This window comes from Prinia subflava, chromosome 11, assembly GCF_021018805.1.
Source record: "Prinia subflava isolate CZ2003 ecotype Zambia chromosome 11, Cam_Psub_1.2, whole genome shotgun sequence".
Taxonomy (NCBI): Eukaryota; Metazoa; Chordata; class Aves; order Passeriformes; family Cisticolidae; genus Prinia; species Prinia subflava.
The window spans coordinates 6,381,816-6,409,306 of record NC_086257.1 but is presented as its reverse complement, the minus strand read 5'-3'; the positions used below and the strand labels follow the sequence as shown (position 1 = coordinate 6,409,306).

Below are 27,491 nucleotides of genomic sequence, written 5' to 3'. Positions count from 1 at the left end.
GCCTTGGCGAGGCGCGTGTTGCGTGTGGGCTCTGGTGAGGTTTCTGGGCAGGGCGGGAGGGCGGTGGTGTGTGTTGGAGAGCGGTGGCGAGGGGCTGGGAGGTGCCTACGGCCATACCACCCTGAGAACGCCCGATCTCGTCTGATCTCGGAAGCTAAGCAGGGTCGGGCCCGGTTAGTACTTGGATGGGAGACCGCCTGGGAATACCGGGTGCTGTAGGCATCTTTTGCTGGCTTGTGGCATGGTGTTTTTTGGTGCGTGTTGGCGAGTGGGCCGGCGGTGCCCCGTTTTGGTTTGGCAGGCGCGTGGAGGGGACGGAAGGCAGGGGCACGGATGCCTGGAAGTGAGCCTTGAGGGCCCTGTGAGCATTGTGAGGTGTGGGGCGAGGCTGAAGGTTGTGGCGTTGCCTTGGCGAGGCGCGTGTTGCGTGTGGGCTCTGGTGAGGTTTCTGGGCAGGGCGGGAGGGCGGTGGTGTGTGTTGGAGAGCGGTGGCGAGGGGCTGGGAGGTGCCTACGGCCATACCACCCTGAGAACGCCCGATCTCGTCTGATCTCGGAAGCTAAGCAGGGTCGGGCCCGGTTAGTACTTGGATGGGAGACCGCCTGGGAATACCGGGTGCTGTAGGCATCTTTTGCTGGCTTGTGGCGGCCGCGTGTCGTCGTGTTTTTTGGTGTGCGTTGGCAAGTGGGCCTGCGTTGCCCTGGTTTTTCTTTGGCCGCCACGTAGGGGGCCAGGAAGGCAGGGGCACGGACGCCTTGAGCGGCGTGTGAGCCTTGGGGGCCCTGCGAGCATTGTGAGGTGTGGGGCATGGCTGAAGGTTGTGGCGTTGCCTTGGCGAGGCGCGTGTTGTGTGCGGGCTCTGGTGAGGTTTCTGGGCAGGGCGGGAGGGCGGTGGTGTGTGTTGGAGAGCGGTGGCGAGGGGCTGGGAGGTGCCTACGGCCATACCACCCTGAGAACGCCCGATCTCGTCTGATCTCGGAAGCTAAGCAGGGTCGGGCCCGGTTAGTACTTGGATGGGAGACCGCCTGGGAATACCGGGTGCTGTAGGCATCTTTTGCTGGCTTGTGGCATGGTGTTTTTTGGTGCGTGTTGGCGAGTGGGCCGGCGGTGCCCTGTTTTGGTTTGGCAGGCGCGTGGAGGGGACGGAAGGCAGGGGCACGGATGCCTGGAAGTGAGCCTTTTGGGCCCTGCGAGCATTGTGAGGTGTGGGGCGAGGCTGAAGGTTGTGGTGTCGCCTTGGCGAGGCGCGTGTTGCGTGTGGGGCTTCGGTGGGGTTGTGAGGCAGGGCGGGAGGGCGGTGGTGTGTGTTGGAGAGCGGTGGCGAGGGGCTGGGAGGTGCCTACGGCCATACCACCCTGAGAACGCCCGATCTCGTCTGATCTCGGAAGCTAAGCAGGGTCGGGCCCGGTTAGTACTTGGATGGGAGACCGCCTGGGAATACCGGGTGCTGTAGGCATCTTTTGCTGGCTTGTGGCGGCCGCGTGTCGTCGTGTTTTTTGGTGTGCGTTGGCAAGTGGGCCTGCGTTGCCCTGGTTTTTCTTTGGCCGCCACGTAGGGGGCCAGGAAGGCAGGGGCACGGACGCCTTGAGCGGCGTGTGAGCCTTGGGGGCCCTGCGAGCATTGTGAGGTGTGGGGCGAGGCTGAAGGTTGTGGCGTTGCCTTGGTGAGGCGCGTGTTGCGTGTGGGGCTTCGATGGGGTTGTGAGGCAGGGCGGGAGGGCGGTGGTGTGTGTTGGAGAGCGGTGGCGAGGGGCTGGGAGGTGCCTACGGCCATACCACCCTGAGAACGCCCGATCTCGTCTGATCTCGGAAGCTAAGCAGGGTCGGGCCCGGTTAGTACTTGGATGGGAGACCGCCTGGGAATACCGGGTGCTGTAGGCATCTTTTGCTGGCTTGTGGCGGCCGCGTGTCGTCGTGTTTTTTGGTGTGCGTTGGCAAGTGGGCCTGCGTTGCCCTGGTTTTTCTTTGGCCGCCACGTAGGGGGCCAGGAAGGCAGGGGCACGGACGCCTTGAGCGGCGTGTGAGCCTTGGGGGCTCTGCGAGCATTGTGAGGTGTGGGGCATGGCTGAAGGTTGTGGCGTTGCCTTGGCGAGGCGCGTGTTGTGTGCGGGCTCTGGTGAGGTTTCTGGGCAGGGCGGGAGGGCGGTGGTGTGTGTTGGAGAGCGGTGGCGAGGGGCTGGGAGGTGCCTACGGCCATACCACCCTGAGAACGCCCGATCTCGTCTGATCTCGGAAGCTAAGCAGGGTCGGGCCCGGTTAGTACTTGGATGGGAGACCGCCTGGGAATACCGGGTGCTGTAGGCATCTTTTGCTGGCTTGTGGCGGCCGCGTGTCGTCGTGTTTTTTGGTGTGCGTTGGCAAGTGGGCCTGCGTTGCCCTGGTTTTTCTTTGGCCGCCACGTAGGGGGCCAGGAAGGCAGGGGCACGGACGCCTTGAGCGGCGTGTGAGCCTTGGGGGCTCTGCGAGCATTGTGAGGTGTGGGGCATGGCTGAAGGTTGTGGCGTTGCCTTGGCGAGGCGCGTGTTGCGTGTGGGCTCTGGTGAGGTTTCTGGGCAGGGCGGGAGGGCGGTGGTGTGTGTTGGAGAGCGGTGGCGAGGGGCTGGGAGGTGCCTACGGCCATACCACCCTGAGAACGCCCGATCTCGTCTGATCTCGGAAGCTAAGCAGGGTCGGGCCCGGTTAGTACTTGGATGGGAGACCGCCTGGGAATACCGGGTGCTGTAGGCATCTTTTGCTGGCTTGTGGCGGCCGCGTGTCGTCGTGTTTTTTGGTGTGCGTTGGCAAGTGGGCCTGCGTTGCCCTGGTTTTTCTTTGGCCGCCACGTAGGGGGCCAGGAAGGCAGGGGCACGGACGCCTTGAGCGGCGTGTGAGCCTTGGGGGCTCTGCGAGCATTGTGAGGTGTGGGGCATGGCTGAAGGTTGTGGCGTTGCCTTGGCGAGGCGCGTGTTGCGTGTGGGCTCTGGTGAGGTTTCTGGGCAGGGCGGGAGGGCGGTGGTGTGTGTTGGAGAGCGGTGGCGAGGGGCTGGGAGGTGCCTACGGCCATACCACCCTGAGAACGCCCGATCTCGTCTGATCTCGGAAGCTAAGCAGGGTCGGGCCCGGTTAGTACTTGGATGGGAGACCGCCTGGGAATACCGGGTGCTGTAGGCATCTTTTGCTGGCTTGTGGCGGCCGCGTGTCGTCGTGTTTTTTGGTGTGCGTTGGCAAGTGGGCCTGCGTTGCCCTGGTTTTTCTTTGGCCGCCACGTAGGGGGCCAGGAAGGCAGGGGCACGGACGCCTTGAGCGGCGTGTGAGCCTTGGGGGCCCTGCGAGCATTGTGAGGTGTGGGGCATGGCTGAAGGTTGTGGCGTTGCCTTGGCGAGGCGCGTGTTGTGTGCGGGCTCTGGTGAGGTTTCTGGGCAGGGCGGGAGGGCGGTGGTGTGTGTTGGAGAGCGGTGGCGAGGGGCTGGGAGGTGCCTACGGCCATACCACCCTGAGAACGCCCGATCTCGTCTGATCTCGGAAGCTAAGCAGGGTCGGGCCCGGTTAGTACTTGGATGGGAGACCGCCTGGGAATACCGGGTGCTGTAGGCATCTTTTGCTGGCTTGTGGCGGCCGCGTGTCGTCGTGTTTTTTGGTGTGCGTTGGCAAGTGGGCCTGCGTTGCCCTGGTTTTTCTTTGGCCGCCACGTAGGGGGCCAGGAAGGCAGGGGCACGGACGCCTTGAGCGGCGTGTGAGCCTTGGGGGCTCTGCGAGCATTGTGAGGTGTGGGGCATGGCTGAAGGTTGTGGCGTTGCCTTGGCGAGGCGCGTGTTGCGTGTGGGCTCTGGTGAGGTTTCTGGGCAGGGCGGGAGGGCGGTGGTGTGTGTTGGAGAGCGGTGGCGAGGGGCTGGGAGGTGCCTACGGCCATACCACCCTGAGAACGCCCGATCTCGTCTGATCTCGGAAGCTAAGCAGGGTCGGGCCCGGTTAGTACTTGGATGGGAGACCGCCTGGGAATACCGGGTGCTGTAGGCATCTTTTGCTGGCTTGTGGCGGCCGCGTGTCGTCGTGTTTTTTGGTGTGCGTTGGCAAGTGGGCCTGCGTTGCCCTGGTTTTTCTTTGGCCGCCACGTAGGGGGCCAGGAAGGCAGGGGCACGGACGCCTTGAGCGGCGTGTGAGCCTTGGGGGCTCTGCGAGCATTGTGAGGTGTGGGGCATGGCTGAAGGTTGTGGCGTTGCCTTGGCGAGGCGCGTGTTGCGTGTGGGCTCTGGTGAGGTTTCTGGGCAGGGCGGGAGGGCGGTGGTGTGTGTTGGAGAGCGGTGGCGAGGGGCTGGGAGGTGCCTACGGCCATACCACCCTGAGAACGCCCGATCTCGTCTGATCTCGGAAGCTAAGCAGGGTCGGGCCCGGTTAGTACTTGGATGGGAGACCGCCTGGGAATACCGGGTGCTGTAGGCATCTTTTGCTGGCTTGTGGCGGCCGCGTGTCGTCGTGTTTTTTGGTGTGCGTTGGCAAGTGGGCCTGCGTTGCCCTGGTTTTTCTTTGGCCGCCACGTAGGGGGCCAGGAAGGCAGGGGCACGGACGCCTTGAGCGGCGTGTGAGCCTTGGGGGCCCTGCGAGCATTGTGAGGTGTGGGGCATGGCTGAAGGTTGTGGCGTTGCCTTGGCGAGGCGCGTGTTGTGTGCGGGCTCTGGTGAGGTTTCTGGGCAGGGCGGGAGGGCGGTGGTGTGTGTTGGAGAGCGGTGGCGAGGGGCTGGGAGGTGCCTACGGCCATACCACCCTGAGAACGCCCGATCTCGTCTGATCTCGGAAGCTAAGCAGGGTCGGGCCCGGTTAGTACTTGGATGGGAGACCGCCTGGGAATACCGGGTGCTGTAGGCATCTTTTGCTGGCTTGTGGCATGGTGTTTTTTGGTGCGTGTTGGCGAGTGGGCCGGCGGTGCCCTGTTTTGGTTTGGCAGGCGCGTGGAGGGGACGGAAGGCAGGGGCACGGATGCCTGGAAGTGAGCCTTTTGGGCCCTGCGAGCATTGTGAGGTGTGGGGCGAGGCTGAAGGTTGTGGTGTCGCCTTGGCGAGGCGCGTGTTGCGTGTGGGGCTTCGGTGGGGTTGTGAGGCAGGGCGGGAGGGCGGTGGTGTGTGTTGGAGAGCGGTGGCGAGGGGCTGGGAGGTGCCTACGGCCATACCACCCTGAGAACGCCCGATCTCGTCTGATCTCGGAAGCTAAGCAGGGTCGGGCCCGGTTAGTACTTGGATGGGAGACCGCCTGGGAATACCGGGTGCTGTAGGCATCTTTTGCTGGCTTGTGGCGGCCGCGTGTCGTCGTGTTTTTTGGTGTGCGTTGGCAAGTGGGCCTGCGTTGCCCTGGTTTTTCTTTGGCCGCCACGTAGGGGGCCAGGAAGGCAGGGGCACGGACGCCTTGAGCGGCGTGTGAGCCTTGGGGGCCCTGCGAGCATTGTGAGGTGTGGGGCATGGCTGAAGGTTGTGGCGTTGCCTTGGTGAGGCGCGTGTTGCGTGTGGGGCTTCGATGGGGTTGTGAGGCAGGGCGGGAGGGCGGTGGTGTGTGTTGGAGAGCGGTGGCGAGGGGCTGGGAGGTGCCTACGGCCATACCACCCTGAGAACGCCCGATCTCGTCTGATCTCGGAAGCTAAGCAGGGTCGGGCCCGGTTAGTACTTGGATGGGAGACCGCCTGGGAATACCGGGTGCTGTAGGCATCTTTTGCTGGCTTGTGGCGGCCGCGTGTCGTCGTGTTTTTTGGTGTGCGTTGGCAAGTGGGCCTGCGTTGCCCTGGTTTTTCTTTGGCCGCCACGTAGGGGGCCAGGAAGGCAGGGGCACGGACGCCTTGAGCGGCGTGTGAGCCTTGGGGGCTCTGCGAGCATTGTGAGGTGTGGGGCATGGCTGAAGGTTGTGGCGTTGCCTTGGCGAGGCGCGTGTTGTGTGCGGGCTCTGGTGAGGTTTCTGGGCAGGGCGGGAGGGCGGTGGTGTGTGTTGGAGAGCGGTGGCGAGGGGCTGGGAGGTGCCTACGGCCATACCACCCTGAGAACGCCCGATCTCGTCTGATCTCGGAAGCTAAGCAGGGTCGGGCCCGGTTAGTACTTGGATGGGAGACCGCCTGGGAATACCGGGTGCTGTAGGCATCTTTTGCTGGCTTGTGGCGGCCGCGTGTCGTCGTGTTTTTTGGTGTGCGTTGGCAAGTGGGCCTGCGTTGCCCTGGTTTTTCTTTGGCCGCCACGTAGGGGGCCAGGAAGGCAGGGGCACGGACGCCTTGAGCGGCGTGTGAGCCTTGGGGGCTCTGCGAGCATTGTGAGGTGTGGGGCATGGCTGAAGGTTGTGGCGTTGCCTTGGCGAGGCGCGTGTTGCGTGTGGGCTCTGGTGAGGTTTCTGGGCAGGGCGGGAGGGCGGTGGTGTGTGTTGGAGAGCGGTGGCGAGGGGCTGGGAGGTGCCTACGGCCATACCACCCTGAGAACGCCCGATCTCGTCTGATCTCGGAAGCTAAGCAGGGTCGGGCCCGGTTAGTACTTGGATGGGAGACCGCCTGGGAATACCGGGTGCTGTAGGCATCTTTTGCTGGCTTGTGGCGGCCGCGTGTCGTCGTGTTTTTTGGTGTGCGTTGGCAAGTGGGCCTGCGTTGCCCTGGTTTTTCTTTGGCCGCCACGTAGGGGGCCAGGAAGGCAGGGGCACGGACGCCTTGAGCGGCGTGTGAGCCTTGGGGGCTCTGCGAGCATTGTGAGGTGTGGGGCATGGCTGAAGGTTGTGGCGTTGCCTTGGCGAGGCGCGTGTTGCGTGTGGGCTCTGGTGAGGTTTCTGGGCAGGGCGGGAGGGCGGTGGTGTGTGTTGGAGAGCGGTGGCGAGGGGCTGGGAGGTGCCTACGGCCATACCACCCTGAGAACGCCCGATCTCGTCTGATCTCGGAAGCTAAGCAGGGTCGGGCCCGGTTAGTACTTGGATGGGAGACCGCCTGGGAATACCGGGTGCTGTAGGCATCTTTTGCTGGCTTGTGGCGGCCGCGTGTCGTCGTGTTTTTTGGTGTGCGTTGGCAAGTGGGCCTGCGTTGCCCTGGTTTTTCTTTGGCCGCCACGTAGGGGGCCAGGAAGGCAGGGGCACGGACGCCTTGAGCGGCGTGTGAGCCTTGGGGGCCCTGCGAGCATTGTGAGGTGTGGGGCATGGCTGAAGGTTGTGGCGTTGCCTTGGCGAGGCGCGTGTTGCGTGTGGGCTCTGGTGAGGTTTCTGGGCAGGGCGGGAGGGCGGTGGTGTGTGTTGGAGAGCGGTGGCGAGGGGCTGGGAGGTGCCTACGGCCATACCACCCTGAGAACGCCCGATCTCGTCTGATCTCGGAAGCTAAGCAGGGTCGGGCCCGGTTAGTACTTGGATGGGAGACCGCCTGGGAATACCGGGTGCTGTAGGCATCTTTTGCTGGCTTGTGGCGGCCGCGTGTCGTCGTGTTTTTTGGTGTGCGTTGGCAAGTGGGCCTGCGTTGCCCTGGTTTTTCTTTGGCCGCCACGTAGGGGGCCAGGAAGGCAGGGGCACGGACGCCTTGAGCGGCGTGTGAGCCTTGGGGGCTCTGCGAGCATTGTGAGGTGTGGGGCATGGCTGAAGGTTGTGGCGTTGCCTTGGCGAGGCGCGTGTTGCGTGTGGGCTCTGGTGAGGTTTCTGGGCAGGGCGGGAGGGCGGTGGTGTGTGTTGGAGAGCGGTGGCGAGGGGCTGGGAGGTGCCTACGGCCATACCACCCTGAGAACGCCCGATCTCGTCTGATCTCGGAAGCTAAGCAGGGTCGGGCCCGGTTAGTACTTGGATGGGAGACCGCCTGGGAATACCGGGTGCTGTAGGCATCTTTTGCTGGCTTGTGGCGGCCGCGTGTCGTCGTGTTTTTTGGTGTGCGTTGGCAAGTGGGCCTGCGTTGCCCTGGTTTTTCTTTGGCCGCCACGTAGGGGGCCAGGAAGGCAGGGGCACGGACGCCTTGAGCGGCGTGTGAGCCTTGGGGGCTCTGCGAGCATTGTGAGGTGTGGGGCATGGCTGAAGGTTGTGGCGTTGCCTTGGCGAGGCGCGTGTTGCGTGTGGGCTCTGGTGAGGTTTCTGGGCAGGGCGGGAGGGCGGTGGTGTGTGTTGGAGAGCGGTGGCGAGGGGCTGGGAGGTGCCTACGGCCATACCACCCTGAGAACGCCCGATCTCGTCTGATCTCGGAAGCTAAGCAGGGTCGGGCCCGGTTAGTACTTGGATGGGAGACCGCCTGGGAATACCGGGTGCTGTAGGCATCTTTTGCTGGCTTGTGGCGGCCGCGTGTCGTCGTGTTTTTTGGTGTGCGTTGGCAAGTGGGCCTGCGTTGCCCTGGTTTTTCTTTGGCCGCCACGTAGGGGGCCAGGAAGGCAGGGGCACGGACGCCTTGAGCGGCGTGTGAGCCTTGGGGGCTCTGCGAGCATTGTGAGGTGTGGGGCATGGCTGAAGGTTGTGGCGTTGCCTTGGCGAGGCGCGTGTTGCGTGTGGGCTCTGGTGAGGTTTCTGGGCAGGGCGGGAGGGCGGTGGTGTGTGTTGGAGAGCGGTGGCGAGGGGCTGGGAGGTGCCTACGGCCATACCACCCTGAGAACGCCCGATCTCGTCTGATCTCGGAAGCTAAGCAGGGTCGGGCCCGGTTAGTACTTGGATGGGAGACCGCCTGGGAATACCGGGTGCTGTAGGCATCTTTTGCTGGCTTGTGGCATGGTGTTTTTTGGTGCGTGTTGGCGAGTGGGCCGGCGGTGCCCCGTTTTGGTTTGGCAGGCGCGTGGAGGGGACGGAAGGCAGGGGCACGGATGCCTGGAAGTGAGCGTTGAGGGCCCTGTGAGCATTGTGAGGTGTGGGGCGAGGCTGAAGGTTGTGGCGTTGCCTTGGCGAGGCGCGTGTTGCGTGTGGGCTCTGGTGAGGTTTCTGGGCAGGGCGGGAGGGCGGTGGTGTGTGTTGGAGAGCGGTGGCGAGGGGCTGGGAGGTGCCTACGGCCATACCACCCTGAGAACGCCCGATCTCGTCTGATCTCGGAAGCTAAGCAGGGTCGGGCCCGGTTAGTACTTGGATGGGAGACCGCCTGGGAATACCGGGTGCTGTAGGCATCTTTTGCTGGCTTGTGGCGGCCGCGTGTCGTCGTGTTTTTTGGTGTGCGTTGGCAAGTGGGCCTGCGTTGCCCTGGTTTTTCTTTGGCCGCCACGTAGGGGGCCAGGAAGGCAGGGGCATGGACGCCTTGAGCGGCGTGTGAGCCTTGGGGGCCCTGCGAGCATTGTGAGGTGTGGGGCATGGCTGAAGGTTGTGGCGTTGCCTTGGCGAGGCGCGTGTTGTGTGCGGGCTCTGGTGAGGTTTCTGGGCAGGGCGGGAGGGCGGTGGTGTGTGTTGGAGAGCGGTGGCGAGGGGCTGGGAGGTGCCTACGGCCATACCACCCTGAGAACGCCCGATCTCGTCTGATCTCGGAAGCTAAGCAGGGTCGGGCCCGGTTAGTACTTGGATGGGAGACCGCCTGGGAATACCGGGTGCTGTAGGCATCTTTTGCTGGCTTGTGGCATGGTGTTTTTTGGTGCGTGTTGGCGAGTGGGCCGGCGGTGCCCTGTTTTGGCTTGGCAGGCGCGTGGAGGGGACGGAAGGCAGGGGCACGGATGCCTGGAAGTGAGCCTTTTGGGCCCTGCGAGCATTGTGAGGTGTGGGGCGAGGCTGAAGGTTGTGGTGTCGCCTTGGCGAGGCGCGTGTTGCGTGTGGGCTCTGGTGAGGTTTCTGGGCAGGGCGGGAGGGCGGTGGTGTGTGTTGGAGAGCGGTGGCGAGGGGCTGGGAGGTGCCTACGGCCATACCACCCTGAGAACGCCCGATCTCGTCTGATCTCGGAAGCTAAGCAGGGTCGGGCCCGGTTAGTACTTGGATGGGAGACCGCCTGGGAATACCGGGTGCTGTAGGCATCTTTTGCTGGCTTGTGGCGGCCGCGTGTCGTCGTGTTTTTTGGTGTGCGTTGGCAAGTGGGCCTGCGTTGCCCTGGTTTTTCTTTGGCCGCCACGTAGGGGGCCAGGAAGGCAGGGGCATGGACGCCTTGAGCGGCGTGTGAGCCTTGGGGGCCCTGCGAGCATTGTGAGGTGTGGGGCATGGCTGAAGGTTGTGGCGTTGCCTTGGTGAGGCGCGTGTTGCGTGTGGGGCTTCGATGGGGTTGTGAGGCAGGGCGGGAGGGCGGTGGTGTGTGTTGGAGAGCGGTGGCGAGGGGCTGGGAGGTGCCTACGGCCATACCACCCTGAGAACGCCCGATCTCGTCTGATCTCGGAAGCTAAGCAGGGTCGGGCCCGGTTAGTACTTGGATGGGAGACCGCCTGGGAATACCGGGTGCTGTAGGCATCTTTTGCTGGCTTGTGGCGGCCGCGTGTCGTCGTGTTTTTTGGTGTGCGTTGGCAAGTGGGCCTGCGTTGCCCTGGTTTTTCTTTGGCCGCCACGTAGGGGGCCAGGAAGGCAGGGGCACGGACGCCTTGAGCGGCGTGTGAGCCTTGGGGGCTCTGCGAGCATTGTGAGGTGTGGGGCATGGCTGAAGGTTGTGGCGTTGCCTTGGCGAGGCGCGTGTTGTGTGCGGGCTCTGGTGAGGTTTCTGGGCAGGGCGGGAGGGCGGTGGTGTGTGTTGGAGAGCGGTGGCGAGGGGCTGGGAGGTGCCTACGGCCATACCACCCTGAGAACGCCCGATCTCGTCTGATCTCGGAAGCTAAGCAGGGTCGGGCCCGGTTAGTACTTGGATGGGAGACCGCCTGGGAATACCGGGTGCTGTAGGCATCTTTTGCTGGCTTGTGGCGGCCGCGTGTCGTCGTGTTTTTTGGTGTGCGTTGGCAAGTGGGCCTGCGTTGCCCTGGTTTTTCTTTGGCCGCCACGTAGGGGGCCAGGAAGGCAGGGGCACGGACGCCTTGAGCGGCGTGTGAGCCTTGGGGGCTCTGCGAGCATTGTGAGGTGTGGGGCATGGCTGAAGGTTGTGGCGTTGCCTTGGCGAGGCGCGTGTTGCGTGTGGGCTCTGGTGAGGTTTCTGGGCAGGGCGGGAGGGCGGTGGTGTGTGTTGGAGAGCGGTGGCGAGGGGCTGGGAGGTGCCTACGGCCATACCACCCTGAGAACGCCCGATCTCGTCTGATCTCGGAAGCTAAGCAGGGTCGGGCCCGGTTAGTACTTGGATGGGAGACCGCCTGGGAATACCGGGTGCTGTAGGCATCTTTTGCTGGCTTGTGGCGGCCGCGTGTCGTCGTGTTTTTTGGTGTGCGTTGGCAAGTGGGCCTGCGTTGCCCTGGTTTTTCTTTGGCCGCCACGTAGGGGGCCAGGAAGGCAGGGGCACGGACGCCTTGAGCGGCGTGTGAGCCTTGGGGGCTCTGCGAGCATTGTGAGGTGTGGGGCATGGCTGAAGGTTGTGGCGTTGCCTTGGCGAGGCGCGTGTTGCGTGTGGGCTCTGGTGAGGTTTCTGGGCAGGGCGGGAGGGCGGTGGTGTGTGTTGGAGAGCGGTGGCGAGGGGCTGGGAGGTGCCTACGGCCATACCACCCTGAGAACGCCCGATCTCGTCTGATCTCGGAAGCTAAGCAGGGTCGGGCCCGGTTAGTACTTGGATGGGAGACCGCCTGGGAATACCGGGTGCTGTAGGCATCTTTTGCTGGCTTGGTAGTTACATTTGACATATTTCTCACTCATCGCCTTTTTTTGTTTGAAAATTTTTGATTGTTTTTTTGTTTTATCTTTTTATCATTTGTTTTTATTACAAACAGTTTGTTGTTATCTTTTTGTGAATTACCTGTTTTTCAATCACCTGTCTTTTCTTTCTCTCTTTTGTTAATGGACATTTTCACTTCACATTCTCTTTGTATTTGCACTGTCTGGTTCCTGCCATTGTCCTCTGTCTCTTTCATTGTTATACATTGTATTCATGTTTCGTGGTTTTGTCTCTGATGTGTTTTGGGTGTCAGTAATCTCTTTGTGGGTCCTGTTTTGCAGCTGTCTTAGAGGCTGTTTCTTCATTGCTTGTGTTTAGTCTGCTGTTGCTCTGTGCACTAGGTGAGGAGCCCATGTGTTTCTGCGAGTGGCCGTGCCATGCTCTGGAATGCCCACTGCAAGATCCCATCCCATGTGCTCTGTGGGACAGGCACAGACGTTCATTTTCTCTTCCACTCCCTCACGTTTTCCCCCTGGGGTCTTCAGGCACATGCTGCCTGACCCACATCCCCACATCACCCTTTGAGCCACTCCAGTTACGATGTCTCCTTTCCATGGGGTGTGCCTGTTGGTGTCACAGTCTTACCTCCCCTAGCAGCGCATCGAGCTCGTCCCGGCTCAGCAGCGGGTCACTGCCAAGGGCTCCATCCTCTGCCTGTGCATAGAGAGATGTCCTGCCAGCTCCCTTCTGCGCTCAGCCTGCTCACCTTTTGGTCAGGGTTGCTACCCATGTTCCGGCCTTCACCTGATGTGGGCTCAGCTCATGCTCCCCCAGTCCTGCTTCACCACCGTGCGTCCCTGTGGTGTCAGCCCTGTCCCTCACCCTCCCTGGCCCACCTCCACCTCCCTGCTCCCCACAGGCTCTGCCCCTCCTCTCCGCCCTGGCACTGCTGTGCTGACCTTGGCTGCCGGAAGCAGTTGGTCTCCAGCTGCTGCGGTGGTGCCCAGGCTGCCTGTGCCCAGGGTGCCCGTGCAGGATGTGCACAGCCGCCGCCCCCTGCACCATCAGAGGTGACACAGGCCGTCAGGGCAGAACCCTCCAGGGAGGAACTGAAGCTGGGGTGTGGAGTGTGCTGGGGGACTCACCTGGGGTCCCCACTGGGAGCAGGACAGTGTTGGGGAGAGGGAATCCGGGTGCAGCAGCGGCTGCAGATATTCCCTTCTGCTCCACCGGGCTGGGTGTCCCGTGCTGCCTCCCCCAGGATCTCGGGGGGTCTGTCCACAGGCAAGTCTGCCTCCAGCATCTGGCCTGGGTCAGTCACATTCTCCACACAGGAGCCACATCGCCATGTGCCACTGCACAGTGGGAGCAGAGCAGTGAGGGATGGCAGGGGTCACTGTGTGACACACTGGCATCCCTGTGTGCCCTGGGACTCACCTGGGGACGTGGGGCAGTGGGGGCACCAGGCAGGCAAGGTGAAAAGCCCTGGGGCAGCCGTCACAGCAGATGAGCTCACCACCGTCACCGCAGGCTGCACACTCATCCTCGTTCTCCTGTCCCCAGGCGAGTGGGCAGGGGGTCACTGCCAACCTCACAGGCCGAAGCCATGGTTGTGGCAGGGTCTTTCATCCCCCTTGCCCTCTCCCCCTGCATCACCCACTCTGCACCAAACATACCAATCCTTTCAGGGTGGTAAAATCGCCTGTCTCTTGGGGGTTGTGACCTGGTGAACCCCCAGTAGCTGAGCCCTGGGTTTCCTTTTCAAGGCTAGGGCAAATGGACATGCCAGGGAAACCCCAGCAGTTCCTCCTGGGGGTGCACCAGGTATCACATCCAGGGCTCACCTGGTGGGGCACAGGGTCCTGGCTGTATACAGTGGCTGCTGGCAGCAGGCCCTGGGAGTGCAGCTGGGGTTCCCTGTTCTGTTGGTGAGACAAGAAGGGGTTTGGAGAGGCACTGCTTGCACTGGGGGACACCCCCAGGCCATGGCTATGATGCCATGCAGGAGCAACCCCCCACCACAGCCTTGACAGCTGCACAAGATGGGGGCGAAAACATATGAGGGGGCTGTTGGAACACTTTGGATGCCTTGGGCTGGGCAGGGGGCTTCAGGCTCTGGCTTCTGCTCCTGGGCTCTGGCTCCTCACAGGAAGCTGGAGTATATGGCTTGTCCCCAGCTCTGCCTCCTGTCTTGGAGCTGCCTGCAAGAGAGGCCAGAGGCACCTCCACCTTCCCTTTCCCACCTCGTCCTGCCTGAGAGTGGCTCCTGAATTTGGGGACTAAACTGGGCACGAGGTGGCTGGGCTGTACTTACTTGGATCCAGCACGTGTTTAATGAGGATGCCCTCGATGGCCCCACGGCTGACGGGCACCTCACCACCTGCCACGGCCACTGCTCTCTGCACCGAGGCAGCCACTGCCTGGAGGGCTGCAGGCAGAGGAGAGGCTCAGTGGGGTGGGCAGCCGCCTGCCCAGGCTGTGAGCAAACAGGGCGCACAGGCAGAGGCTGCCCTGGGGGTTTTGGCACTCACCGCTGGCACGAGAGGTGCGGGGCATATCTGTGCCCTCCGGCTTCTTCGCGGTCTTCGCCTTCACCAGGGGCCCTGCAGCATTGTGAGGATGGGCATCAGGGCACACAGCACCCCACAGTACCTCGGGGGCAGCACGCTGCCCCGTCTCCATCCTGCTCTGGGTCTCCGTACCAGGACTGGCGCTGTGCCGTGGAGCAGGCTGTGCTGCCCGGGCCCTGTCCCGCTCCTCAGGGGCTTTCCTCTTGCCTTGGGGTCTGTGTGGGGCCGGGGCTGTGGGGCTCGGAGAGAGACGCCTTCCACGGCGCTGCCGCCCCAGCTCCACCTCTGCAAGAACAGGGACTGGGACAGGCACCAGCACCCTGGGTGTCACCCTGCCCACCATCAGCCCCCGGGGTTGCCAGGCCCACCTGACCACCTACTACCTCTGGGGAAGGCGCCGCGGAGAGGCCGGAGGCGGGAGTACCGCTCCAGATTGTAGTCCTTGAAGAGCACGGCCCAGAAGTCGCGCACGGCGGCAGCGTCGCGGCCCAGCAGCCAGGAGAGCAGCGCGTGGAAGGCGCGGTGGGAGCCCTCCCGCTCCGTCCGGCTCAGCGTCTCCTGCCAGGCACACCACGGCCCACGGGCTGCCCTCCGGTCCTCCGGCCCCAGCCCCCACGGCGTGACCGTCCTGTCCTGCTCCGCACCCTCACCTTGAAGATGTGGTCAGGGACGACGTCGTGGTCAGCCAGGCCGTGCAGCAGTGGGAAGACGTCATCCACTGCCATGGCGATCTCGGTGCGGTGCAGCTTCAGCAGGCGCCGCAGGTCCCCGTCGCTGCCCGGCCCCGCCATGCCCGGGGACACCGCCGGAGCCCGTGCACTCCCCTTTAATACACCTTGGCCGCAGCACCACAAACCTCATTGGACTCCTGCAGCCCGACTCATTTCTGTACGAAGCTGTAACCTGAACCCTTCTCCCCGCGCCTGAAGACAGGGCTTGAGGTCAGGCACCTCCCAGCTCCGGGCGGCAGCAGCCAGCGTGGGGTCGCTGTGCCGCTGGGGAAGGACACCCAGCCCGCGGGGACCCCCCGGGGTGGCCAGCAAGAGGGGGTCACTGCGGTCCTGGCGAGGGCCTCCCGCCTCTCTCATATCTGTCATCACCCAGGCGTCTCCCAAAATTTCTGGACTTTCCGCAAGACCTGCTTGTCTCATCCTGAAACTCGGCTGCAGGAGCACGTGGGAAGTAAGAGCCCAACAGCTGGGGCTGTGACAGCAACAAAAGAGCGTGTGGGTGCCTTTGAGCGTGTCCTCCCCCACAGTCCCCACTTCCCTTCCCAGCATCTCTCATGGACAGTGTGGTATGTCTCAAGATAGAAACACAGGGTACTGCAGGAGGAACTGTCTGGGTGCACACATAATGAATGCATTCCAGAGACAGAGGAGCCAAGACCTGAGTGATTTTGGTGCACATTGGCCTGCAAAAGGGTATAAAATGCTGCTGGAGCCTGGGCCAATTAAGCCAACTGGTCTGAGGTTGTGGGCAGCTTCTGTGGGCCAGTAGGAAGCACTGACACAAAGAAACTCCACAAAAGGTGTGCAGGAGTACAACTGAGGATGCTGAACAGACAAATGTCTTGCCAGAGCCATGGCAGTGCCACGAGTGTGCCCAGGGAATACCTGGGCAGGTGTAGCCCACAGCTCTGTCAATACCCACTTCCCAAAACTGAGCATATGGAGCTGAAGAAAGCTTGGAGCCAGGGGGAAGCTGGCTCCTTGAAAGCATCTGGCATAGAAAAGTCTGGGGGCCTGCCTGCTCTGTACCAGGCAGCTGGGAAAGAGAAAGGTGAACAGCTCCTACCCAACTCCCAGCCATTTGGATTTCCCCAGGATCAATTCCTAGCCTCCCTCCCTCTGGAGGTGTGTCTGGGCTGCCCGGCAGGCTCTGCCAGGGGTGCTGAGGCTGTGCACAGCTGTGCCCAGGCCACAGGGCAAACTCCAGCCTGAGCAAGACCGGAGTGTGGTGCAAGAGGGGATGTTGCTGGGCAGCACAGGGGGGTACAGGGAGGAACTTTCTTTGCTACGTCTTAAAAGACCAGAGCAGTATCTGCTGGCTCCAAAGCTGGGTCAGGAGGAAGCAGCTGCCGTCAAGAAACTCGGGAAAAATAACAAGACAACACCCTTGGTGAGAGCAGGAAATACCCTTGCACGTGTTAATAAATCTGGTTAATAAATTAACATGGTTGCCCGTGGAAAGGCTCGCCCTGCAGCTCCTTTTAGCATTCAGGGGGATTTTTCCTGTGGAGGCACTGAGAGCCATAGGATGAGGGTTGGGCAGGTGTCATGCTGGGTTCCTGTGCCCCCACATTAGGATTTCTGTGCCCAGCTCTGCCAGGGTGGGCACAGCTTCACCACCACCTGTGCCACGCATCCTCTCAGGGGAAAAAGTGTGAATGTCAGGTGCCACAGGAGGTCCTTCTCCCCTCCTGGAGCTCTGCCTGAGCCTGGCCACAGGCACTGAGCATGAGCACAGTTGTGACTCAGCCTCACAAGTCTGCTCCACTCTTCCCAGAAACACTGTTTTCCCCAGTATCCACCTGCAGTGCTACAATTTGTCACTGTCACCCTGTATTAAGCTGGTCTAGGACAAGGCACAGCTGGTCTAGGACAAGGCTCTGGCACTTCCCCCTGCCCATCCAGCTCCCTCCTGGGGAGGCACTGCCCAACACTGCATGAGCCGTATGCCCACAGTGCTGGGCTTGGACTTGTTTTAAATTCCAGCTCTGTGACTCTTTCTGTGCTGAGTCACAGACATTGTTTTCCACACCCAGCCTACTCAGTAGTGCCGTGATTTGCATTTTGGGTTGGTTTTTTTTGTGTTCTTTTCCTTTCTGAGAGGGACGGGAGGCAGAGCAGTGGCCACGTGAAGAGGCATGTCCATGCTGGGAAATCAGGCAGGTGTTTCTGTACAACCTCACTCACAGCCGGCCTGGGCAGCTCGAAGGAACTTGTAAGGGCTGCAAAAAGGCAGCTTCTGCCTGGGGCTTGCATGTGCCCTGCCTGGCTGCCAGGGCCCCAGGCTGGGGTGCAGGGCTTTCAGGATGACCTCTCCTTTCTGCTGCTCTCCCTGCACAAACCAGGACTCAAGGGCAAAGGTTGACAATGTTCCTCCCCAAATACCCAGTAAAATCAGTGACTCAGCATCCAGCAAAAGTATTTGTAGCCCCTGGGATGCACCTCAGTTCCCTCCTGCAAAAGCCATTGATGTAGACAAAAGCCATTGATGCAAACACGCCCCTTTCAGCATTTCCTCCTTTCCAATTTCCCTTCCTTGCTGAAGTCCTGTGGTGCAAACCACTGCTGTGTCTCAGAGCCTCACTCATCTCAACATCCCTGAACCAGTCCGGAGTCAACAGGGAGCAGTGGAACACTCATGCACGGGATCACATCAGGAAGGCAGGGAGTCCCCCCACCTTTGTCTCTGATGTCAATCCCACCGTGCCTGAGGCACACTCAGAGTCCCCATGAAACACTGCCACCACGTGCAGACATTTTATTCCTCTCCCCTTACCTTCAGCTGCTCCAGACTCCAGCATCTCTGAGAAAAAGGGCTCCCTGTGGGCCCCTGTGCCAGATTCCCATTTCTTGCAGCTTCCCTACCACGGTCCCACAGTCTGGACAGGAGCAGCTCCACCTGCATGCATCCCAGCTGCTCCTGCAAGGGCCTGGGAAGGAGAGCTGAAGCAGAGAGGATTTACTTTAGCTTCAGTTTCCTCTTTCCTCCCCCTTCAGAAAGAAGAAACAAAAGCCCAGAGGTATGTTATATTAATTTATTTGGGACACACCAAAAAGGAAAGTCAACAACTGTTAACGTACAAAAGTACAGAATCCTGGGACAAGATTTACTGTCCTGATTAAAAAGGCACCATGGTCCCAAAAAGAGTAATCAGAATATCAGAATACATGATTTAGAAATTTTCCCCCTGTTGCAGCAGAAACAGAGCCAGGCTTTGGCTCTATCCACAGTCAAACCGAGTTAAAAAAACCCAAAAATGATTTCAATGTGATAAACTCTGCTCAGCCTGTACAGGATGTCATGAAAAGAATCACAGCCTAGAAGTTGGTCAGATTTTTCCTGCCTTTTTTTGAAACAGTGAAGGTGACTAATCACTAAGTAGGTAACTAGCAAGACAGCAGATTGCTGACACCTGTGGCTTGACTTTCTGTCAGACCCGTCAGTTCAGCTGAGACCAGCAGGCTGAGTGTGGGGCTTCTGAATGAAATGTAATTCCCTGTGGTAGACAGGAAGTCAAATTTGACAACCTTAAATTCCCTGAATCCCTGAAAATCATAAAGCGCTATACAGCTGTGTTCCGTATCCAAGCCAACCCCGACGGATTTGCTTTACACACATGTCAGCTATATCTGTAATAAAAAGGGGGCTTACAGCAGTTATTAAAAATCTCCTACTTTGGCGAGGTCTGAGCTTGGCTATATTCCCTGCTGAAACAGAGCTGCTGGTGTAGAGACCCAGTGAGAGGCTCAATCCAGCACCTCCGGGCTGGAAGGCAAATAGTTTAAACGTGACATAATTTGCATGGGGAGGTCAGTGAAGCATGTCAGAGAGGAGATGGAGGGAGGCTGCGAAGCCTCAGGCAGCCGAGGCTCAAGGGTGCTGCTGCCAAACCTGTAAAACTACGAGTGGTGCGGAGCACGCAGCGGGCACTAAATACTTTGGAGCAACTTACCATGAAGAGCTTGTCAGAGACACAGAGCAAGGGCCGTGGCAGTAAGGAGCAGGGTCCCTGAGCAGGGACACGCAGCTCACGGCCCGACAGACCCGTGCCAGGTGACCCTGGAGACGCTGTGTCCCAGGGACCAGCAGCTGCTCTGCGTTTCATTCCTCCTTTGGCATAGGACTTCAAAGCAGTCCAAGGACTGATTAATCAAAAGTAAATGAACTGTCAAAATTATTCGTACATGCATTTATTGTTAAAGGGAGCAAAAGCCAAAGAATGAAAGAGCACGAGTTAACGTCAGTAAATGATGTGCAGGACGGAGAGGAAACAGGGAGAAGCTGAGATACTGGAGTGGGGAAACCAACATTCACACTGGAAGGTAAATTTTAAAACCAGGCAAGTTTGCGCTCTTTCTACCACGGATCTTTTGTGGACAAATAGAGACTTGGGGGTTTTCCATTTTCAGTGTGGTCTGGCAAGATTTGGACATCTCACCAGAGAGATCTCCAGCACTGGGTTTCACTGGAAGTTCAAGTCTCTCACCTTTAAAAACCAGTAAAGCAACTCTTAACTAAAAAAGTCACAGATACGTCACTGCTCAGGATGTACGTGGGCAAGAGGGTCATGCTTTGTTCAAACAACCTCCGGGTGGAAAGCTACCATCTCCCCCCGCTCGTCTGCACCACCTCGGGGGTGGAAGAGCAAGCCCAGATCTGGGTGCCTGCTGCTGTGAACACCACAGCTACACCTGGGAAGGCTTTTTCTTCCCTATGTCCTAAAAAGGCAGTATAACAGCTTATAAAATTACTCTCCTCTTAAAACTAAATAATGCAATTTGCATTTTCTCCTATGTTAACCCCCTCCCCCCAAAAATAAAACATTACCACTTCGTTTAGGATTCACACCCCAGATCCTATATTAGGGACTTCATGATAAAACTCATCCAGTTACGGGAAGGTTTATCCTGATCAAGGAAACGTTGGTAAAATAGAATCTAGAATAAAACATTCAGAATCACCAATGCTTTAACAGCCAAAGCACTCCACTGTCTCCTGCTCTCTGCCCGCTCCCCAGGCAGGAGAGCAGTCCCTTTCCAAAAGCACAGCGTGCCTCTCCGGGGCTGGTGACACGCTGCAAACCCACTTCCTTCCTGGCAGAAACGCCAGCTCCCGCAGGAAGAGGCCAAGCACCTTTCACCCCCACTGCAGCCAGGGCTCTTCAGCACACGGATTTGCTGTTAGCAACAAGTCCAAGTTATCACCCTGCAGTAAATCCGAGTCCTGATTCACGCCGTTAGGCCACCACTGGCTCAGAAATATTGAGAGACTTCCAAACCCCACAGATGCAGACAGGACCTTGGAAGAAGAGGCTTATGTGCTACGTAACCTTGGATCATCCGCTGCATTTGAGCCTTGGCATCGCTGGCTGCTGACAGCTCATCCTTCCAAATCCATGTGGTTTAGTCCTTGCTGCCATTGTCATCATCCCAGCCCTCTTCCCTGGAGGCAGCATGTTCCTGTGCTCTGGCTTGAGGATCTACAACAATCGCTTCCAATGGATGGTGGGATTTCAAACTTGCCTATCGTGTGCATTGCCACCTCGTACTCCAGCAGCTCTGCCCGCTCTCTGCGGCGGGCGCTAGCAGTTCTTCACCTTTTCCACAGTCTCATAGAAGCCAGGCCTGACCCTGCGGATGCTCATCCGTATGTGCTCGCCCTCCAGGGGCAGGTCAGCGCCGCTGGCGGCCGCGGTGCAGCGGCGCTTGCGCCGGCCCCGCAGCGAGAAGGCCGGGGCACCGCCGTTCTCCTCCTCCGCAGGGTACAGCTCCTCCACGCTCGTGCCCTCATCCGACTGCTCCTCGCCCTTGTACTTCACCTCCTTCGCCTTGCTGCCCTCCTTCTCTTCTCTGGCAAGCTTCCGGAAGTGCTCCAGACACTGGATCTTCTGCCTTCTCTCCATCATCTTCAGCTCCTGCTTCTCTGTGAAATCTTCATAGTACATTTTTCTCTCGTTCCTCTGATCTTCCAGAAACTTCCACTCGATGCTGGTCATTTTTATCCCACTGTACTCCTCCAGTTTATCCCTCATCTGCGTGTCTGCACAAAACACGTCAAAGAGCTTCTCTGAACTCTCGTTGAACCTGTCAGCTCGCTCGGAAAAGGCCTGGTTCTGTCTCTGCTTCCTGGTCTGGTACAATCGGGTGAATTCCTCATACATTTTGAGGATGAGTTTCTTTATGTTCTGCGTGGCGATGGTGTGCAGGTTGCACACCAGCCAGTGTTCCTGCAGGTGCTCTGCCAGCAGCTGCGCCGCGTCCTCCTTGGAGCGCTGGGCCTGGCCGGCCCTCTTGGGCTGCAGCAGGTACAGCATGTTCTGCACCACATCCTTCTTGGTGGGCAGCACGCCCTGCGCAAAGCCCGAAGACTCCACGTATTCCACAGTCCCCAGGGTCTTCCGTGCCCTCACCTCGGTGTCCAGTGATTCCATCACTGCTCCGTAGTTCTGTGGTTACGACATAACCTGAAAGACGGGAGGAAAACAGAGGAGTGTGTCAAACGAGGCAGTTTTTTCCACGCAGCAGAAACAAGCCGATGTAAGCCGTGCCGAGGCCAATGGGACGCGGGGCTTTGCGGCGCTCCGCCGCTGTTGGACGGCCGCGTTAGCCCAGCCCATGTCAGCCACTGCTCCGCGAGCCTATCGCTCCTCGGAGCGGCTCCCACAGCCTAATACGGCGCGTCTGCGTGCGGGAATTCGGCTTTAATTGAGTTTTGCACTTCGCCTTATCAATAACGGCCAGGCGCGCCCGCCGGGGCCGCCGCGCCGGCCCGGCCGTGCCCTGCCCGCGGCTCCGCCCGCCTGACCCCGCGACAGCGCCCGAGCCGCCCGCTCCCCCCGCCCGGAGCGCGGCCAGGGCACGGCCCGCGCCGCCGCGGCCCGCCCGGGGCACACAGCCACGAGGCACGGCCGCCTCGGCCGCATCCCCGGGCGGCTCCCGCCGCCTCGGCCCCGCACCGGCCGGCACGCGGCGCCGCCTCCGCCGTGCGGCGCTGAGTCACGGCGCGGCGGGCCCCGCGCCCCGCCCGCCCCAGCCCCGCGCGGAGGTCGTCGCTGTTTGCCCGGCGCCCCCCGCCCGGCGCTCACCGCCATCGCGCGGAGCGCAGCGCGGAGCCTGCGCGGGGCGCGCCACGGGAACCGCACCGACGCTGCCGCCGCCATCTTGGCGAGGGGAAGCGCCGCCGCTCCCTGGCCTTGCGTCCGTCCCGGAAGTACCGCCCACCCGCGCGCGCCGGAAGCGCACCGCCTCGCCAACCACGCCCATTCCGCCTCGCGCCGCGCGTGAGCAGCGAGTGAGTGACACCCGCCGCGACGGGGGGGGCGGAGAGGGGGACGGGGGCTCGCGCGGGGACCAACGGGAGCCCTCTGCGCCCGCGGGGCCCGGCCAGTAGGGACAGCGGCAGCGGATTGGGCGGCGCGGCCGGGGCAGCGGGGTGACGAGGGCCCTTACTACGGGCCAGCTGATTGGTCAGTGCCGTGAGGGGGGCAGCAGCCAGTGAGCTGATTGGTGGGGCCGTGGCTGTGGGGCAGGCAGCGGGGAGCTGATTGGTGGGGCCGTGGCTGTGGGGCAGGCAGCGGAGAGCTGATTGGTGGGACAGTGGCTGTGGGGCAAGTAGAGGGAGCTGATTGGTGGGGCAGTGGCTGTGGGGCAGGCGGCAGGGAGCTGATTGGTGGGGCCGTGGCTGTGGGGCAGGCAGCAGGGAGCTGATTGGTGGGGCCGTGCTGTGGGGCAGGCAGCGGGGAGCTGATTGGTGGGTGCCATGGCCGTGGGGCAGGCGGGAGGGCGATGGGTGGTTGTGGTGCCCCAGCCAGGGCAGGTGCCCGGTGCCCATGGGCAGCCACATGTCTGTAACCCGCCATGGCAGGTTGGTGACGGCAGCGAGACGGTGACAGTGACTGTGACAGCAGTGATGGGCGCGGGGACAGAGCTGGTGGAAGCGCAGTGTGGCTCATTGGAGGGGTGAGGCCCTGCCCTGCCCATGCTTCCCCCTGTGCCCCCAGCGCCCCTTATGTGCCCCTGCCCCTGCAGGAGGGTCTACCTGGACTACAACGCCACCACCCCGCTGGCTCCCGAGGTGGCCCAGGCCGTGTGGGATGCCATGTGCCAGGCCTGGGGCAACCCCAGCAGCTCCCACCCCGCAGGTAGGGACCAGGATGGGCAGTGTTGCTTCCTCGGGCCGGGCCCCGTGGTGACAGGAGCCCGCGGGAGCTGCTACATCTGGTCCTGCAGGCAGCAAGGCGAAGGAGCTCATCAGCAGCGCACGGGAGAGCCTGGCGAGGATGCTCGGAGGCCGCCCGGAGGACATTGTCTTCACCTCAGGGGGCACGGAGGTGGGAGCAAGGGAAACCTCCTTCCTGGGAATCTCTGCCCGCCACCCCCTCTCCAGCAAGCAGCGTTGAGGAGGGTGGGGGTGAAGGGTGCTGTGCTCCTTCTGAGCCTCCATTTTCTCTCTGCTTCTTTCCTTCAGGCAAACAACATGGTCATCCACACTGCCTGCAGGCACTTCCATGAGAGCCAACGTGGGACAGGGGACAGCCAGGGCACACCACACATTGTGACATCGGCTGTGGAGCATGACTCCATCCGCCTGCCGCTGGAGCAGCTGGGGAGGGAGGGCCTGGCAGGTGAGTGGCACAGGCACAGATGGAGTTTGAATGGGGGACTTGTCTTGGCTGGTGTTTCTGGAGGAGGGCAGGATCCTGCATGCTCTGTGATGTTCCACTATCTCCCCCTGGAGAAGGGCACCATTTTCCTGTGGTTGCTCGTGTTCCCCCAAGCTGGATGTGTCTGCTCTCTGCCTGTGCTCCCACTGCCCACACACTCCTGCCCTGCCCAGGGGGGCACAGGCAGCCCTGAGCGCTCACAGCCTACCCAGCCAGCCTCAGGGCTTGTCTCCTGGCCTGCAGAAGCCACCTTTGTGCCTGTATCCCCACGGAGTGGGCAGGCAGAGGTGGACGATGTCCTGGCCGCCATCCGGCCAAACACCTGCCTGGTCTCCCTCATGCTGGCCAATAACGAGACCGGGGTCATCATGGTGAGTGTGGGCAGTGAGGGGGACGGGGTGGAGGTACCCTCGCAAGGAGGCATTGATGGAGGGGAGCAGAAGGTCCTGGGATGCAGCCCCTGGTCCCTGCCCGCAGCCCGTCGCAGAGCTGAGCCAGCGCGTCCGTGCCCTCAACCAGCGCAGAGCAGCGGAGGGTCTGCCCAGGATCCTGGTGCACACGGATGCAGCACAGATGATTGGCAAGGGCCGTGTGGATGTGCAGGAGCTGGGCGTGGACTACCTGACCATCGTTGGACATAAGGTGTGGTGGCCCTGCTCGTGTGCCTCAGCTGCTGGTCACCCTGTGTGACATCTCTGCTGGGGTGCCAGGGGGACTTTGAGTGTCCCACACAGCTTGGTACTTCACAGTGGCCAAAGTTCTCCTGCTGGGTGGTGCTCTGCAGACAGACTTTGCTCCTGTGAAACCTGCCTGGGCTGGGGGCCAGCAGACAGGATGGGGAGCAGCTCTGCAGCAGCTTGTGCCTGTGCGATGGGCAGGGGCCAGCACTGGAGGGCACTCAGATTTGGGCAGGAGGGCAGGAAGCACTGCCAGGACTGTTGATGCTGTCAGTGTCCCCAGGGTCACCTGGCTGTCCCCACAGTTCCACGGCCCACGGATCGGAGCGCTGTACACGCGCAGCCCCGGCACCGGCACCCCGCTGCACCCCATGCTCTTCGGAGGGGGACAGGAGAGGAGCTTCCGGCCAGGGTAAGGGGGCAGCTCACCTGCAGAGCTGGGCCTCTGGCTCGTGGCCAGGCACATGGGCTGCCTTGTCTGAGCTGAGCTGGCAGCTGTGTCACCCGCCAGCCCTGGAGCAAGCAGCCCAGCACGGCAGGGAGATGGATCTGTGCATAGAAACTCCCTGGAGCTCAGGCTTTGCCAAGGGTGTAACCTCAGGGTGGAACTGCCTCCTCAGCCACCTCAGAGAGGTGTCCAGGAGCCCCTGCCAGCCATGAGAGGTCCCATGAGGGAATGTCTGTGTCTCAAGGTTGTGTTTCTGGTCTGGAGAAATAACTCACTGGTCCCTGTTCCCTTGCAGCACTGAGAACACCCCAATGATTGCCGGCCTTGGCCAGGTCAGTTGGGATGGTCAGGGGTGAGTGGTGCAGACCCAGCACAGAGACAGCCCCTGTGCTTCCTGGTCATCAGAAGGGACAAACTGGGGATGTGGGAGGGAGGGTGAACCGGGAAAGGTGATGGGGCTTTCTGGTGCCAGTCAAAGGAGGTGCTTTGGGGCACTTGCTGTGGGTTTGCAGCCCTGCGAGTCACCCAGCTCATGGCACAGGGCACTGAGAGGGGGCACAGGGGACTTGGCACTACAGAGGCTGTTCCAGGCTGGGCTCACACCCCGGGGACCACACACAGAGGGAGGTGTCCGAGGGTCACTGGTGGAGCCTGTCTGTGTGTTTTCAGGCTGCAGAGTTAGTGAGCAAGAACTGGGAGGCCTACGAGGCTCATATGCGGGATGTCCGGGATTACCTGGAGGCCACGCTGGAGGTGAGCACATCTGGTCCCTTCCCACAGTCTCAGGCTGCTGGATGTGGGGTCTGGAGCAGGGTGGGTGTATCCCTGTGCCCCTGCTCATCCCCTCATAAAGACAGAGCTGCTTGAAAACCTAGAGACATTCACAGCGCTCTGATTTCTCCAGGCCTCCTTTGGGAAGCAGAGGATTCGCTTCAACAGTCACTTTAAGGGCTCCAAGCAACTCTGCAACACCTGTAACTTCTCCATCCTGGGCCCAGGCCTTCAAGGTAGCTCTTGTCCTACTGCTGTCCCGTGATGGTTACACAGAGCCAAGCACCTGCCCCTCACAGCACCTGTGGCTCAGGCGGGAGGTGAGGCAGGAGCAGCCCCTGCAGAGAGCCTTGGCACTGGGAGAGCTGTTCTCGTGTTGCTTGTGCTGCAGGACGAAGGGTGCTGGCTCACTGCAAGGTGCTGCTCGCCAGTGTTGGTGCTGCCTGCCACTCTGAGCAGGGGGATCGGTGAGCAGACAGCTTTTCCAGCCCCTGAGTCTTCCCAGAGGACAGCGGGTTGGGAGGGATGGAAACAGGACCGGGAAAGGGACAGTGGGTGGCTTGGGCAGCATCACCTGGATCCAAGAGGGTACAGAGCTTTCCAGAGGGCTGAAGGGCTGTGGAGGGGATTATTGCAGGAGACACAGCTGGAACACTTGGTTACTGCCTGGAAGGAGTTTGTCCCTCCCAAATTTTGCGATCCAGCTGAGCTGGGAAGTACTTTCGAACTCCTGGCACTACCAGAAGAGAGCTTGCCTTGTGTCTGTGTGTGCCTGGCTCACCTGCTCCAGCCCTGCTTGGGTCTTCAGATGGCTCCTTTAGGTGATACGGGGACAGTGGGTGCTTTTGGCCTGGTCTAGAGCAATGCCCTGGGGATGTGGCAGAGCTGCCAACCCACGGGGACATGGAACAGTTTCTTCTTAGAAGAGCCAGAACCCCCATAGGGCAACAAGCCCAGTGGGATTGGGTGCCCCTGGAGAGCAAACGGGGCTGTGCAGGGGACAGGTGCCCTGGAGTGTATCTGCAGATGTGGTTCCTCCTGTGGCTCAGTGAGGCTCCTGCTGATGTGTGGGGCTTCCTCCGCCTTGGAGTCCAACCTGCTCCTTCTGGCTGTGTTCCAGGCCGTCCCCAGTGCTGCTGAGCTGCGGGATTCCCCCGGAGGTGGCACAGAACGCGCTGCGGCTGAGTGTGGGGCGTGGCACCACGCGGGCAGATGTGGACAGGGCTGTGCAGGACCTCCTGCAGGCTGTGGAGCAGCTGGAGCGGCACCAGGCCCCACAGAGCCCTGAACTGCTCCCTGGACACCACTCAGGTTCTTGGGGTGGGCCCCTGGGTGCGAGCTGCTGTGCCAGCCTGGGGGAAGTTCTGAGGAGGGGGCTTGGCTGCTTTGGGGCTGGGGCAGTGTCAGGGCTTGCCCAGGACTCAGCCTCACTGCACAGTGGAGGCTTTTGGGGAGTCCTGCTGTCCAGTCTGGCTTGCCAGATGTACCCAGCTGGGTGCCTGCACATGCATGTGTTGGCATGAGCCAGCTGAGCCTCAGGGCTCGAGTCCCTACAGAGGGACAGGCACGGAAGCCATGGAAGAAGGAGCCTCATGACCTGGTTGCTTTCCACAAAGGAAGCTTTCCTGCTGCCTGAGCAGCCAGAGGAGGAAAGAGCACCTGCCCCAGAGTGAAATGAGGAGTTGATAGAAGCACAGCAGGATTCTGGGCTGAGAACTACTCTGCCCTAAACTGTCAAAGGGATTACTGGCTGGGCAGAGCTTTCCCAACACTGCTTTGCTTTACCTGCTCTCCTTTTCTTCTGTCCTCCCTACAGGGGGCAGAGCTCCTGTTGCCAGCTCCACCTGCTCCTCAATGAAACAGTTGTCGGGGCAGCTGTGACTGTGCCAGCACCTGAGGGAACCCTGCGTGGCCTAGGGGGTCTCTGGCATCACCAATACTGGAGGACAGAAACATCACACGGATCAGGAGCATTTCCAGCTGGGCTGGCTGATGTCAGGGAATTTGATCTCCCTGGGTATTCATAGGAATAAAAGTAATTGCTGCTTCTTTTCACAAGTTAAATGTAT

At 61.0% G+C, this 27,491-nt stretch overlaps 2 protein-coding genes and 28 non-coding genes across 35 annotated transcripts; 29 read left to right on the top strand and 1 right to left on the bottom strand.

Moving 5' to 3' along the window:
* Positions 1-103: 103 nt before the first annotated feature.
* LOC134556612 (5S ribosomal RNA) lies at positions 104-222 on the top strand. The gene has a single exon (XR_010081898.1). It is a non-coding gene; the product is annotated as a 5S ribosomal RNA (ribosomal RNA).
* Positions 223-508: 286 nt separating this feature from the next.
* On the top strand, positions 509-627 carry LOC134556611 (5S ribosomal RNA). Its single transcript, XR_010081897.1, has one exon. It is a non-coding gene; the product is annotated as a 5S ribosomal RNA (ribosomal RNA).
* A 304-nt stretch (positions 628-931) lies between these two features.
* Positions 932-1,050, top strand: LOC134556609 (5S ribosomal RNA). Its single transcript, XR_010081896.1, has one exon. It is a non-coding gene; the product is annotated as a 5S ribosomal RNA (ribosomal RNA).
* Positions 1,051-1,337: 287 nt separating this feature from the next.
* On the top strand, positions 1,338-1,456 carry LOC134556600 (5S ribosomal RNA). Its single transcript, XR_010081888.1, has one exon. It is a non-coding gene; the product is annotated as a 5S ribosomal RNA (ribosomal RNA).
* Positions 1,457-1,761: 305 nt separating this feature from the next.
* Positions 1,762-1,880, top strand: LOC134556588 (5S ribosomal RNA). Its single transcript, XR_010081878.1, has one exon. It is a non-coding gene; the product is annotated as a 5S ribosomal RNA (ribosomal RNA).
* Positions 1,881-2,184: 304 nt separating this feature from the next.
* Positions 2,185-2,303, top strand: LOC134556577 (5S ribosomal RNA). The gene has a single exon (XR_010081867.1). It is a non-coding gene; the product is annotated as a 5S ribosomal RNA (ribosomal RNA).
* Positions 2,304-2,607: 304 nt separating this feature from the next.
* Positions 2,608-2,726, top strand: LOC134556566 (5S ribosomal RNA). The gene has a single exon (XR_010081856.1). It is a non-coding gene; the product is annotated as a 5S ribosomal RNA (ribosomal RNA).
* A 304-nt stretch (positions 2,727-3,030) lies between these two features.
* On the top strand, positions 3,031-3,149 carry LOC134556554 (5S ribosomal RNA). The gene has a single exon (XR_010081845.1). It is a non-coding gene; the product is annotated as a 5S ribosomal RNA (ribosomal RNA).
* A 304-nt stretch (positions 3,150-3,453) lies between these two features.
* LOC134556542 (5S ribosomal RNA) lies at positions 3,454-3,572 on the top strand. The gene has a single exon (XR_010081834.1). It is a non-coding gene; the product is annotated as a 5S ribosomal RNA (ribosomal RNA).
* A 304-nt stretch (positions 3,573-3,876) lies between these two features.
* LOC134556531 (5S ribosomal RNA) lies at positions 3,877-3,995 on the top strand. The gene has a single exon (XR_010081823.1). It is a non-coding gene; the product is annotated as a 5S ribosomal RNA (ribosomal RNA).
* A 304-nt stretch (positions 3,996-4,299) lies between these two features.
* On the top strand, positions 4,300-4,418 carry LOC134556519 (5S ribosomal RNA). Its single transcript, XR_010081812.1, has one exon. It is a non-coding gene; the product is annotated as a 5S ribosomal RNA (ribosomal RNA).
* Positions 4,419-4,722: 304 nt separating this feature from the next.
* LOC134556507 (5S ribosomal RNA) lies at positions 4,723-4,841 on the top strand. Its single transcript, XR_010081800.1, has one exon. It is a non-coding gene; the product is annotated as a 5S ribosomal RNA (ribosomal RNA).
* Positions 4,842-5,128: 287 nt separating this feature from the next.
* LOC134556495 (5S ribosomal RNA) lies at positions 5,129-5,247 on the top strand. The gene has a single exon (XR_010081789.1). It is a non-coding gene; the product is annotated as a 5S ribosomal RNA (ribosomal RNA).
* Positions 5,248-5,552: 305 nt separating this feature from the next.
* Positions 5,553-5,671, top strand: LOC134556484 (5S ribosomal RNA). The gene has a single exon (XR_010081778.1). It is a non-coding gene; the product is annotated as a 5S ribosomal RNA (ribosomal RNA).
* A 304-nt stretch (positions 5,672-5,975) lies between these two features.
* On the top strand, positions 5,976-6,094 carry LOC134556472 (5S ribosomal RNA). The gene has a single exon (XR_010081766.1). It is a non-coding gene; the product is annotated as a 5S ribosomal RNA (ribosomal RNA).
* Positions 6,095-6,398: 304 nt separating this feature from the next.
* On the top strand, positions 6,399-6,517 carry LOC134556461 (5S ribosomal RNA). The gene has a single exon (XR_010081755.1). It is a non-coding gene; the product is annotated as a 5S ribosomal RNA (ribosomal RNA).
* A 304-nt stretch (positions 6,518-6,821) lies between these two features.
* Positions 6,822-6,940, top strand: LOC134556450 (5S ribosomal RNA). The gene has a single exon (XR_010081744.1). It is a non-coding gene; the product is annotated as a 5S ribosomal RNA (ribosomal RNA).
* Positions 6,941-7,244: 304 nt separating this feature from the next.
* Positions 7,245-7,363, top strand: LOC134556439 (5S ribosomal RNA). Its single transcript, XR_010081733.1, has one exon. It is a non-coding gene; the product is annotated as a 5S ribosomal RNA (ribosomal RNA).
* A 304-nt stretch (positions 7,364-7,667) lies between these two features.
* On the top strand, positions 7,668-7,786 carry LOC134556428 (5S ribosomal RNA). The gene has a single exon (XR_010081722.1). It is a non-coding gene; the product is annotated as a 5S ribosomal RNA (ribosomal RNA).
* A 304-nt stretch (positions 7,787-8,090) lies between these two features.
* Positions 8,091-8,209, top strand: LOC134556417 (5S ribosomal RNA). Its single transcript, XR_010081711.1, has one exon. It is a non-coding gene; the product is annotated as a 5S ribosomal RNA (ribosomal RNA).
* A 304-nt stretch (positions 8,210-8,513) lies between these two features.
* LOC134556406 (5S ribosomal RNA) lies at positions 8,514-8,632 on the top strand. Its single transcript, XR_010081699.1, has one exon. It is a non-coding gene; the product is annotated as a 5S ribosomal RNA (ribosomal RNA).
* A 286-nt stretch (positions 8,633-8,918) lies between these two features.
* LOC134556394 (5S ribosomal RNA) lies at positions 8,919-9,037 on the top strand. Its single transcript, XR_010081688.1, has one exon. It is a non-coding gene; the product is annotated as a 5S ribosomal RNA (ribosomal RNA).
* A 304-nt stretch (positions 9,038-9,341) lies between these two features.
* On the top strand, positions 9,342-9,460 carry LOC134556383 (5S ribosomal RNA). The gene has a single exon (XR_010081677.1). It is a non-coding gene; the product is annotated as a 5S ribosomal RNA (ribosomal RNA).
* Positions 9,461-9,746: 286 nt separating this feature from the next.
* Positions 9,747-9,865, top strand: LOC134556371 (5S ribosomal RNA). The gene has a single exon (XR_010081666.1). It is a non-coding gene; the product is annotated as a 5S ribosomal RNA (ribosomal RNA).
* Positions 9,866-10,170: 305 nt separating this feature from the next.
* On the top strand, positions 10,171-10,289 carry LOC134556630 (5S ribosomal RNA). Its single transcript, XR_010081916.1, has one exon. It is a non-coding gene; the product is annotated as a 5S ribosomal RNA (ribosomal RNA).
* Positions 10,290-10,593: 304 nt separating this feature from the next.
* LOC134556619 (5S ribosomal RNA) lies at positions 10,594-10,712 on the top strand. Its single transcript, XR_010081905.1, has one exon. It is a non-coding gene; the product is annotated as a 5S ribosomal RNA (ribosomal RNA).
* A 304-nt stretch (positions 10,713-11,016) lies between these two features.
* On the top strand, positions 11,017-11,135 carry LOC134556594 (5S ribosomal RNA). Its single transcript, XR_010081883.1, has one exon. It is a non-coding gene; the product is annotated as a 5S ribosomal RNA (ribosomal RNA).
* Positions 11,136-11,439: 304 nt separating this feature from the next.
* LOC134556478 (5S ribosomal RNA) lies at positions 11,440-11,558 on the top strand. The gene has a single exon (XR_010081772.1). It is a non-coding gene; the product is annotated as a 5S ribosomal RNA (ribosomal RNA).
* A 6,326-nt stretch (positions 11,559-17,884) lies between these two features.
* On the bottom strand, positions 17,885-22,088 carry LOC134555866 (uncharacterized). The gene is made up of 2 exons (XM_063407879.1): positions 21,949-22,088; positions 17,885-21,327 (listed from the first exon to the last, which is right to left on the bottom strand). Exon 2 carries the CDS (start codon positions 21,292-21,294, stop codon positions 20,446-20,448), a length of 849 nt encoding a protein of 282 aa, XP_063263949.1. The 5' UTR covers positions 21,295-21,327; positions 21,949-22,088; the 3' UTR covers positions 17,885-20,445.
* Positions 22,023-27,480, top strand: SCLY (selenocysteine lyase). Of its 6 annotated transcripts, none has more exons than XM_063407869.1 (14): positions 22,023-22,154; positions 22,728-22,822; positions 22,892-23,004; positions 23,093-23,193; positions 23,331-23,487; positions 23,743-23,897; positions 24,004-24,168; positions 24,509-24,615; positions 24,947-24,983; positions 25,321-25,404; positions 25,556-25,658; positions 25,814-25,889; positions 26,543-26,733; positions 27,239-27,480. In XM_063407869.1, exons 2-14 carry the CDS (start codon positions 22,773-22,775, stop codon positions 27,301-27,303), a joined length of 1,404 nt encoding a protein of 467 aa, XP_063263939.1. In that variant the 5' UTR covers positions 22,023-22,154; positions 22,728-22,772; the 3' UTR covers positions 27,304-27,480. The 6 variants fall into 6 exon arrangements, with proteins under 6 accessions (XP_063263939.1, XP_063263941.1, XP_063263940.1 ...); XM_063407871.1 differs by lacking the exon at positions 22,023-22,154 and adding an exon at positions 22,432-22,470; XM_063407870.1 differs by lacking the exon at positions 22,023-22,154 and adding an exon at positions 22,553-22,613.
* Positions 27,481-27,491: the final 11 nt, after the last annotated feature.